At 44.6% G+C, this 11,870-nt stretch overlaps 2 protein-coding genes across 2 annotated transcripts in view; one reads left to right on the top strand and one right to left on the bottom strand.

The window, feature by feature from the left end:
- The window catches only part of Cage1 (cancer antigen 1), a 23,318-nt gene extending 22,944 nt beyond the window's left edge, over window positions 1–374 (bottom strand). The window contains exon 1 of the mRNA XM_023712059.1: window positions 262–374. The gene's annotated coding sequence lies outside the window, so the exon portion shown is untranslated. The remainder of the gene's footprint in view (window positions 1–261) is intronic.
- A 6,263-nt stretch (window positions 375–6,637) lies between these two features.
- Window positions 6,638–11,870, top strand: part of Riok1 (RIO kinase 1) — a 36,880-nt gene continuing 31,647 nt past the window's right edge. Inside the window, exons 1-3 of the mRNA XM_023712058.1 lie at window positions 6,638–6,813; window positions 8,283–8,484; window positions 11,511–11,601. Coding sequence (XP_023567826.1) covers window positions 6,743–6,813; window positions 8,283–8,484; window positions 11,511–11,601 — 364 coding nt within the window. The 5' untranslated portion in view covers window positions 6,638–6,742. The remainder of the gene's footprint in view (window positions 6,814–8,282; window positions 8,485–11,510; window positions 11,602–11,870) is intronic.

Genomic DNA, 11,870 nt, shown 5'->3' with positions numbered 1-11,870 from the left:
GTGTACAGGGTAGCTGTGGTAAGAAACTAGTTCAAATCTGTGCTGCATGGTTGTGTTCTTAGTTTCCAAAGGCCTCTGTAACCATTTCTCTGAAGAGCAATGTATCACTAAATATTTGTTTCCCAGAAAAAAAAAAAAAGCCTTAGTTCGCAGAATTGTGATCAGACTTAATAATGTGTTTATCACAGTGCCTGGATATTATCATCATCACAGGACACAAAAAGTCTGTTTCTCTATTTTGCATGTTACTGAGATACTCACCATCTAACACATTGTCCTGTGTGCTATATGTATCCTCAGAAAGTGTGGCTTTACACTCACTTTTCCTTTTTACATTCTTTGTTTCATTCTGTTAATAAAAAAGGCATTAGTATTTAAAATATCATAAACTCAGTGTGAATGTCCATTGCTAAGCAATTATATATCTATATCTATATATCTATATATCTATATATCTATATTTGGGGGGACTGAACTGAAGGCCTTCAATCCAAGCTACATTCCCCAGCTCGTTTTTTAAGTTTTGAGACATGGCCACCCTAATTTGCTAAATTGCTCACTCTAGGCTCAAACCTTGCAATCCTCCTGTCTCAGCCTACCAGAGTGCTGGGACTACAGGCATATCCCACATGCCTGGCTTTTGTTAGAATTTATGTTCTACAGATAGGATATGTTTTCCAGTATCTTTCTCCACTGCTTATTTGGTTTTTTAGTACAACCATTCTAATACATCACAACATCAAAGGACAAACAACCTGATGCTTAATACTTTGGGGTTTTTTCAAGTCAAATCATATGACTGTAACAGGTACATATCAGAAAGTGTCTTACTGATAATTCTTTATTATGTCTTTGTCTAAAGGTTTTAGGGTAGTTGTTCATCTATTCTCTTGGTATTTATGATACATAAAACCACTCCAGTAATGATTACTGATACCAATGAATTATTTGCAAAGTTGCCTGAATGTTATCTAAGATGAAGGTTTCATTACCCTAAGTTATACATGCAATAACCAGGAAAATTTTTGAGGAAAACATTAATCAGGAGCTGTGTCAAGTATGTGGACCTAAATGATGTCCTATAGTCTTATTTCTAATTAAAATCAATTGGCTCTATCAGTCCTATTTTTAAAGACTTGTTACATGTATTAAATGCATTTGATGTATGACTTTATGTTTCTTATACTTGTCACAAATTCAGACCATGCCACCTCAACAGATTTTTAACATATTAATAATAATATATTTGAAAAATAAAACAGCACTACTCAGGCAAGTGCAGCAGCACACAACTGTAATCCCAGCTACCTGGGAGGTGAATGACTGCAAGTTGAAGATGGCCTGGGCAATTTAGCAATAGCATGTCTCAAAAAGATTGCTGAAAACAGTGGTACATGCCTATAATCCCAGCACTTGGGAGGATGAGGCAGGAGGATTGCTGCAAGTCGGAGGCCAATGTGGGCTACAAAGTTGGTTCAGGGAAAACTGGAACTACAAAGCAAAACATAGTCTCACAGAGCCAATCAATCAATCAATCAATTAATTATAATCAGGGCGGGGTGTGCACAGTACCTCTGAATTCAATCTTTAATACTGCAAAAAATGAATACAATTTTTAAGTAGCTCTATTCATTTGCCTTTGTAGTATACTTCATATACTCTTCTTGAGATTCTATGAATCATCAAATTTCAGAGACAGCTTCTTGTGTTTTTTTTTATTTTTGGTCCATAAATTTATTATAAAGGATAAAGTGCTTAGTGAAATCCAAGAACCTCCCAGCATAATTTAAGACACATTTTTTCAAATGTAGTATATAGTATATTATGCCCTGATTAGCAAGTGTTTAATCATAAAAAAGAATCCTAAACATCACATAAAGTATGCAAACACCTACCACCCAGTAAGACCGATGTAATCATTTCTGTCAATAATATATGTATTTATAAAAAATTAAAGGTTAGTGCCAGCGAGATAGCTCAGTGGACTAGGTGCTTGCTTAGACAAGCACAGGGACCAGGGTTCAATCCCCAGGACCACCCAGCGCTGTCCCAGGACACACTAAACCGGGCATGGTGGCACTTGTCTGTAATCTCAACTCTAGGGAGGCTGAAAACAGGAGGAATACTAGGAGTCTGAGCTGCTAGTGAGACCCTGTACCAAATACATTTTTAAAAAATGCATAAAACTAAAGGTTGCATGTTTACTGTATACAAAGTAATTTAATTAGCCCTTTACTCATGAAAATTTACATTGTTTCTAATGTTTAATTATTATGAACAATTCTTTCAAGTACCTTAGTTTTACATTTGTTTTTTTTTTTTTTTTTTAGTTTTTTTTTTTTTTTTTTTTTTTTAATGTGTTTATCCCTGAGGTTCCAGCCTCCCACTACCAGTTTTTCTAGAAAAGAAATGGAATATAAGGGTTTTTTTTTTTTTTTTTTTTTTTTTTGCTTTTCTGATAGGGTCTGCCAGTGTAGTGCAGCCTGGCCTTGAACTCACAGCAATACTCCTGCCTTAACCTCTTGAGAGCTGGGGGTACAGGCTTGCCATTCCTGGCCTACATGTCTGTTGGGTTTTTTTTTGTGGTATCAAGGATTGAACTCAGGACCTTGTGCTTGCCAAGAAAGTGCTTATTCTACTGGGTTATCTCCTCGGCCTACGTGTCTTATTAGAGTATTTTCTATAGGTAGAATTATGAAATGCAGTTTAACTAGATTTCCCATCCTATCACTGGACAGCCCTGCAAAGTCTCTGCCAATTTACAGGCTGAACCACATGAATCTTTCAGTGTTTGTCTATTTCTCAGGTACAAAAGGGCAACTGCACATCTTACTCCCCACTCTTGCTAACAACTACGGAACATTTATAACACTCACAAAGACTTTGGGACAAGCACAGGGACCAGGGTTGGAACCTCTATCTTGTGAAAAAGGGCACTCAGAATTTTCCTGACATAGGATGGAAGTCATTTCCATGCAGGGTTGTGTCACTGTCATTACAAAGGAGAAGCAGGGCTAGGGGTATAGCTCAGCAGCACAGTACCTGCCTGGCAAGCACAAGGTCCTGAGTTTGATTCCCAGTACACACACACACACACACACACAAATGACAAATGACAACTCAATCATCTGCAGACACACTGGAGGATGCTGCAGACCAGGACTCACTGTCCTGCCTCTGTGACAGTTATGACCATGTCCCCTAGTAACATTGTTGGAACATCATGACAGGCTATAAATAATCTGTTTTAACACTCCATTGATTTTGCTTTCTTCTAACACCAACAGGACTGGAGAACCAGGTCTTCTTCGCCCACTGGAGAGTCTTGTACTGTCCTCACTGGTCTGCAGAACTGTTCACATGGAGGACAATGTGAATACTGAACGCATCTGAACCTTCCAGAACCCACAAGTGATGCACACCTGAGAGAAAGATGAAGTGGGCCTGCTTTCCACACAGGAGGGAAGATCTGAGCAAATGCAATCTTGAGAAAGACCACTGATATGGGTGGTATCCAGTTCAGACATGCTTTCTAAATTTTCATGAGAAACATCCACTTCAGAATGTACAGGAACTGAAGGTGATGAAAAAAACTTATCTTTTCTTTTGCGTTGCCAGGGATGATGACCAAAACTTTTAAGAGTCCTCATTCTTAATTGCTGAATGATAGAAGGCCTCTTAAAAAAACACACACATACATAATTTTAGTGTTTATTAGTATACAGTTTCTTCCACTTCACATTAAAAAAGGTACAAAATTCACTGCCTTAAATTTAAAAATGCCATTTACCAAGTTATTACAAAAATTTAAAAATTTAAGGGCTGGGCAAATAGCTCAGTGGATTAAAGAGCCTGCAAGCAGGAGCACGAGGCTGGGGGTTCGATCCCTGGGCCTGCCGTGCTGGCCTCACACGCAGGGTGTGCTGAGATGGCAATTGAGACTCGGAGTGGTGGCATTCACCTATAATCCCAGCATGTGGGAGGCTGTAGACAGAAGAACCACTACGAGTCTGATCTAGTAGTGAGATCCTGAACACCCTGTAGACCCTTCCCTAAAATACAGAAATAATAAATAAATAAAACTTTAGTCCAAGTATACCATGACTTAGGTGTCAAGTACTGATCTGGATAAATGCCAATATGTGGCCATTATTCAGTAATTCTCTAAAAGTGAAGGGTTTTCTTGGTTAATGAAAAGATATATGGGCCAAGGAGATGGCTCAGTGGAATAAGCACTTCTTTGGCAAGCACACGGGCATGAGTTCAATCCCTGGTTCTGGGAAAAAAAAAAAAGTCTTGATTTATTAGTTTTCACAAAGCACTATTTGTGTGTGTGTGTGCATTTGGTCCAGGGTCTCACTACGCAGATCAGACTTGTGGTGATCCTCCCGTTTCCAGCTCCCTAGCGCTGGGATCACAAGCGTGCACCACCAAGCCTGGACTCCGTGGCAGGCTCAGTGCACCCTGGGGGTGGGACCAGCGCAGCATGCAGGGCCTGGGATTGAACACTGGTACCTGCACTTGCCAAGGCAGGCGCTTGGTCCGACAAAACACTATTTCTATTGGATACTATTTAAAAGCGTACTATTGAGTAAAACCCAGCACTGTTAAAGTCAGTATTCCTCTTTTACACTTCTTCTCTCAGGCGTTAGTGACAATGTGGAGGACCCTGGTATCCTTCTAAGCTCACTACCCACAGACACTTGGCAACAGAGTCCTGTCTTGCTGTAATCCATGCTTGGTTGGGTTCTACCCCCCTAACACTAATCTATATCTGTGTGACACACTCATCTTTCAGAGATGGAGATGCCTGATCACTCCAAATTCTCCCTGGCCCTGGAGGCCTCTCATAGCCTGCACCCACATTACCTACTAATACAGTCCCCGGCTCTACCAAGAGGTGGCTCATTTACCTGCAAATAAATAATGCTCTCTGCACCAGGATGTGTTTCTCTTTCAAAACCTCCCCATGTACTCATTTATCTATTTTTAAATTTCTCTAGTCTTCAAATCTCGACATACTCAGTACCGACTTGTTTACTGTTTTAGTCTTCACTACTGTTCAAAAGTGTTAATGTAAGTACCAATTATAATTGTGAGTAGGGACTGGGGAGATGGCTTAGTGGAATAAGCACTTCCCTGGCAAGTGCAAGGGCCTGAGTTCAATCCCTGGTTCCGCCTAAATAAATAAATAATGTAATATAATTGTGAGGAACAGCTTTTCAGTACTGTACCTCCTGTTGCAGTCCCGCCTGTGTTTTCTGCACAGTAAATGTTAAATAAATTTTGCATTCTAATGACTTATTTCCTCTCAAACTACAGCACTATTTGCCTGAATAAATTACTTAATTTTTAATAACTTTTGGAGGATTAATTTTTTTTTATGAGCAGAATATATTTATTGAGAGAAAGCAAGCTCCTGTCCAAGAGAGGGACAGGAGGGGGGTCCAAGCAGGTAGTTCCCCCTGGAGGATTAGTTATTACAATCCTTTTTTTTTGCGGAACTGGAGTTATTACAATCCTATATGGCCACTTAGTAAAGTACAACAATGTAAGCCAAGCAGGATAGGTAGACTACTGAAAGGCTCAAGTTCTCTGTTTTTTATCTTCTAGATGAGTATTTCTGGGTTGACATGAAGGGGATCTGAAAAATCTATGCTGTCTTCTAAACTCAAAAGCAAAAAACTCTGTGTCAACTTGTTTACAAGGTCATTCATCCCTTCAATTGTACTGCGCACTCTGTCAATTTTTTTGAGTCAGGCTTATTTATCTTTCACTTCTATTCTTCGCAGAATTTATTTTTTAAAAATTTTTTTGGCGGCTAAGCCTACCCTGAGGGTGGGGCTGGCTTAGCATGTGGTGCCGGGATCGAACCACAGTCCCCTGAGCCTGCCTAAGCAGGCACTTTGGACCGCTGAGCTACCTCACCCGCCCCGCTTCCCAGAATTTATGCTGGATTCTTAAAAGACGTATACTAGTGTTCAGCTGGCTATTAGGGAGATTCTAAGCCGAGCTAACGCAGGCCTGCAGAGGCGTCAAGGGCGTTCCTGCTACGCGCTCTAGCTTTGTGCTTTAGTCGCACGACAAAACTAACCTTTCGAAAGCACTTATCTCTCTTTCACCTGCAAACGCGCCAAACTTTGTAAAAGTGTGCTCACTTCCATGATCCATAGCTTTTCGGGCCCGCGCTAAGGAGTCCGTCTCGGCCGCCGCGCGCTGGCGGGAAGCGAGCAGAACAACCGCGCCTTCCCTCGCACCGGGCCGCGCACCCCGCGGATCCCGGCCGCCGCCGCCTCAGCGTCCTGTGTGACGTCCGCGCGCGCCAGGCAACCCTCCGAAGACCGGCGACACGCCGCTCCCGGCGCGGTTAGGACGGCTGCGGTCGCCTGGGAACAGCCTGCGGGCCAAGGGCGCGTCCTTCCGAGCGAAGAAGCACAAAGCACGGCGCCGAAATGGAAAACTTCTGGGGTAGTGGGCGGCACGAGACAGCTGTCGCCTCACACCCGAGCGGCACTGTCAGGCGGAGAGACTTCCGGGAATTCGCTCCACCCCTGGAGCGGAACTTCCGGCGGGGTCGGCTTCCGGAAGGCGGGACTTCCGGGCAGCGGGGGGGGGGTCTTGCAGAGTTCATGGCGCGTGGTCTGAAGGTTGGCTTCTGAAGGCAAAGCTGCTGTTGTGTGAAGTGGAGGTTCGCCCCAGATAAGGCATACTCTGTGCTGTTGCTAGCCGGGCGGCCTCCGACATGGACTATCGGCGGCTCCTGATGAGCCGTGTGGTTCCTGGACAGTTTGACGACGCGGAGTCCTCCGAAAGGTAGGCCAGCAGCCGTGGAGGACCCGTCCTTCCTCCCTTTGCGGAGTTGACAGTTGTTGGTGGCTTAGGGTCCCCATCCCAGCTGGATTTTCCCTCCTATTTCAGGAGCTCAGGAAGGATTCTTTGCAAGTAGATTTGGTTAGTCACTTGTATGTTTTCAGTATATGCAAGGATACCATTGCAAACACCATCCTGACTGATGCAGATCTTGTGCTCTTGCAAGGGAAAGTGGTATTAAATAATTAGACAAATGGGTAAGAAATAGAGATTTCCCTGAGCAAGTGGTAGTAAGCTGATGTAGGAAGGATGAGTAGGCTTTAGCCAGAGAAATGAGAAGCGTTTTTCAGTTTTAAGATTACAGATCAACGTACAGATGTCCTTGTGGTAGAATGTAAGTGGGAAGAAGAGAGTGACTGATGAACAGAGAATGGCAATGACAGTGCGCCAATTTGCCATCCACCTAGGGCAGGGTGCGGATAAGCCATTGGTTCTGTCCTGGGGTGATTTTGGTTCCCCTACCCAGGGAACTTTGGCATTCCTTAGAGACATTTTTGAGACTGTGGGGGGGGGGTGCCCTAGTAGCATCTGTTGATTGAGGCCAGGGATGCTACAAAACATGCTACTTTTGGCAAAAGCCAAAGCCAAAGTTATAAGGTTTTGGTAATTGAAGAGTTTACTTATGAAGTAATAGTAAATAACAGACTTTCTGTTCTCTTCCTACCTTTGCATACAGGGTTTTGAGCCCCAAGTCACTATTAATTAATAAATTGGGATTGATATCTGATGTTACTTAAACCCCTGTTTTTATTACTTGTGTTACAGGATTTCTGCCCTGCCTTACATGAAAATTCAAAACTAGCAACACCTCTGTTGAATTTGGCCTGTAAACATGTTTGGTTTGCATATTATTGTAAAAATTCCACATTCCATTTAAGTGGAAGATTTTATGCAGATGCCCAGATTTCTAGCTTCTCTTCAAAAACTAAGACAATCCAGTAGCACGGGATCTGAATTCACAGATTGCAAAACACCCAATAGCTTTGCTCTTTTCATCCTGAGCCTCTTCTCCGTCTTCCTTTGTAAACAAGGGTGACTTGGAATTCTATGTTGCAAAGTGGCAGGGCATTTGAGGTAAGACTGCTTTAGCTTTAGACTTATTCCCAGAGCTGGTACACTGATCAGAGTGAAACATTCAATAGGGAAGATCACATACAGTCTAACTTCACTAAGGGAGAAGCAGACTCAACATATGATATACTTCTTTTCTAGTAGGAGTTGGGCGTGAAGAGTAGGCAAACAAGTGACTGAGTAGGCAAACAGGAGAATTGGTATTAGGAAGGTAGAGCTCAGTGGGAGATGTAGGGGAAACAAATGTGTGTGTTGGCATATCTTTATAGTGTGTTACATCATAAATGAATATATATACATATATATGATGTATAAACAAGCCAAAACATTGCCGTTTCCAGTGAAAATACAGATTTGAAGACAATCAGAGCAGAAGATGGCATTCTATTTGAAGAGCTCCAAAGTATGACTGAGAAGGGGGAAGATAAGACAGAAGATGAGGAAGAAGAAGAGGTCTATGATGATGATGGTGATTGGTACTGGGATGATGGAGTTGGAAGACTCACCAAGGGCTCTTCCTGGAGTGGAGGGAGTAACTCACAGGTATGGCTTTATGATATCTGTTGGGTGTTTTTTAAAGGAACTTTTTGTGATTCAAGGATTGAGAGTAACTGAGACTGGGCGTGGTGCCGCACACCTGTAATCCCAGTGCTTGAGAGGCTGAAAACTGGAGAATCACTTAAGTCCGATCTACATAGTGAGACCCTGTAGACCCTGCAGACCCTGCAGACTCTGTACCAAATACATTCAAAAAAAAAAAAAAAAAAAAGAATTGAGTTACTGAAGGATTTTTCTCAGATTCCAGTGTTCAGTAGCCTGGCCATTGTTGGTTTCCATTTCTTTAAATCGTGTGTAGCACCAGTTCTAAGTGCTGAGCCTTATCCTGAGCGCACTTTATCCTCAGTCTTTGTCTCATTCTTGAGACACTAGACCCAAAATGAAATTATTGGAATCCATTTACTGTTGGTTTTGGCTGCTTACTAAACAGTGGAGGGGGATGAGCATTCTTTTAAAAAAAAAAAATTATTACTTATTTGGTACAGGGTCTTGCTACACAGTTCAGACTCAGTGGTCCTCCTGGCTCAGCCTCCCCATGCTGGAATTACAGGCGTGCGCCCCCACCCCTGGTTTTGGTGGCCAGCACACTTGAGGTTCTGGGCTGGCCGACATGCAGCACAGAGAACTAAACCCAGGCCCTTGTGCTTGCCAGGCAGGTGCTTAGTCCACCACGCTATTTCCCCAGCTCTGGAATGAACATTCTTAAGTGTTAAATGTATAGATCACTCAAAATAGAAAAACCAGTTTAATTTTAATTTATCCCAATGACTATATTGAGGAAAAATAAATAGAATGGCCTCTTTTGTTCTGGTTAGTAACTAACCTGTTATAAAGGCCATTAACAAAAGGATTGAGGGGGCAGGTCAGCCTGGCACAGAGGGTGCTGAAGGGCAAGGGGGTAGGCAGGTATGGCTGGTCCATGGTTGGCCTGGCATGTGCAGCCCAGCCTGGGCCCTGCCAGACTCTTCCCCTTCCCATGTAGCTATGTCACTGCTGAAGATGTCCTGGAAGGGGCTTCAGGCAGAGGTGTGTGTGGATTGCAGCCCAGTACCCTGGGTGGTCCATCAACAGGGCTGGGCTGGTGGACAGCAAGTGCTGTGGCATGCCCCAGAGCCTGGGACACCAGATTTCCACATTGCCACAGCACCTGGCTCCCCACACTACTGCAGATGGTGCACGGGCTAGATTTGCCGAAGTTGGCCAGTGCTGCAAATGCTCAGCAACTGACTTTTTGAAGAAGTTGCTGTGGATGTCTGTGATGAAGTAGATAGAAGAGAAGCTGGTGCTGTGTGGCTGACCACCCAGAGCCACAGCACCCTGGTGACGGAGTGTAATGGAATAAGGGGCAACAGAATTTGGCTCACTTGAAGGCCCAGGTTTTCACCACCTTGATCATCGACATTCTTAATGAGGCCAAGCAGAAACAGCAGGGCAAGAGCCTGCGCAGCCCCACAGACAGCTTGGCTCTGTCTGCAAGGAGCCAGGGTGACCTTGACAACCAGCATGCCTGGGACAGTGTGGCCTCCAACAAGGACATGAACCCAGAGCCACAATGCTGGTGCCACTCAGAGCACCCGCACCTGGAGTACAGGTCCCTTTGACCTGCCTGATGGGCCTGAGATGCCTCACAAGTACCGAGCTGAGGAAGACCCTGGCTTCCTCTAGGGCAGAGATATAGCTGCTTGTGAAGGTCAACAGCAGCTTGAGTGATGAATTTCGGGGGCTGCAGAGGGAGAGCTGCAGGCTGCAAGCAGAGAGCCTGCAGCTCTGGCGGCCACCAGGGCCAGGGCCTGTTCCCTCACTTCCCAGTGATGGGCAGAACACACGTCTCGCGCCCTCTCCCAGTGTGAACCAGGCTCTGCTCTGCAGCCTTCGGGAGGCACCTGGGGATGAGTGTCCCAAGCAGCTGCAGCCCTGCCACAGCACTGAGCTAGAGAATGATGTCATTTATTCACTGTGTGTCCCTAGGGGCCTTTCATAGATTCGGAAAGGGACGTGGGGCTAGGCTGTGCCCTCCACTCCCTGCTGCCTGCCCACTGCTACCGGCCCTCTTTATTACACTCCTCTATGTCAGATGCCCCTGCATAGGGCCCAGGCCCCAACCATGTGTGGGGATCCCCAACAGCAAGCCCTGGAGAATCTTCTCTCTCCGCCTCCTTAGTTTGAACTCTGGTAACTGAGCATCCCTGTTTGAATGTAGAGGCGGTGCTGCTGTCACGAGGCCTGGCCCACCCATCTGAAGCTTTGAGGAGCAAGGAGACCAATACAGTAGGACCAGCTTTGGTCTTCCTCATCCCGCTTGGGAGCAGGGACTGACGGTCACTGGCTATGGTCCCGACGCTGCCGATTCTCATCACAGCCCCCACTTGTACCTGTTCTGTGAACTTAAAAGGAAAACCACTCCTTCCATCTCTCCTTCCCATCCTTTGTGGAGGGAAAAGTGCTGGCCAGGCAGTGGCTGAGCACCTGATCCTGGGGCTGGCTGGCTTCCCAGGGTGCCCAGCTCAGCTGGTGGCTGTGGACCCAAGAGCGCCCCACCCCATAAGCTCTGAGAAGCCAGTTCCCATTGTCACTTCCTGCACCCGAGGGAGATGGCTCCACTCTCTGGACACCTGACAGCAGCACCCCACAGCATGTCCCTCCTGACTCGCCTCTCCCTTGGGAGCCAGCCCTACCTGTGTGGTGGTGGTGGCCTGGCACGATGTGTGGCATGTGTGTAAGTGATCATGAAAAGAATAAAGGACTGGATAGAGTGGATGCTTCTTTCCTTAGTGTGTTCCTGGAAGTATTGGTGCTTTCATAGTGAATGCCAGTGGAAGAAAAAAGCATATGATGTGGACCTTAGGTTTCTATTTGCAGCTAGCTAGAGCCTTAGACTCTAAACTCATTCCTTTTTAAAATTGTTTATTACTACATTTTGGATGTACATAGTGATCATACTCATCATAGGGTATTTGTATCTGTGCATGATAATATTTTGATTCCTCTTTTTTTAAACTCATTTCTTGTAGGCAAATCGACAAACTTCCAACTGCAGTGCGGCCAAAATGTCTACTCCAGCTGACAAGGTTTTACGGAAATTTGAGAACAAAATTAATCTAGGTGAGTTTGTATAGTGCATTACCTTGCTGGGCTATAAGGAAATTCTCCGAAAACCATGAGCTATTATACAGTGTTACTGGCCAAGAAATGATGAATGATGTGTTACTAATTGAATAGTATGGCTGAAAGAAAATTGAAACTTTCAATAATTTTTAAAGAGGTGGCTTCAGGGAGGCTGACTGGCACATTTTTTTGTTTTGTTTGCTCATCTGTTGTGGGAATATGAAGTTAGAGATGTTCTTGTCTGTCTGTCAGATTTTGCAGTAGGA

This window comes from Octodon degus, unplaced genomic scaffold (assembly GCF_000260255.1).
Source record: "Octodon degus isolate 3935 unplaced genomic scaffold, OctDeg1.0 scaffold00023, whole genome shotgun sequence".
NCBI lineage: Eukaryota > Metazoa > Chordata > Mammalia > Rodentia > Octodontidae > Octodon > Octodon degus.
Note: the sequence above shows the minus strand (reverse complement) of the source record. Positions and strands in the feature narration are given on the sequence as shown.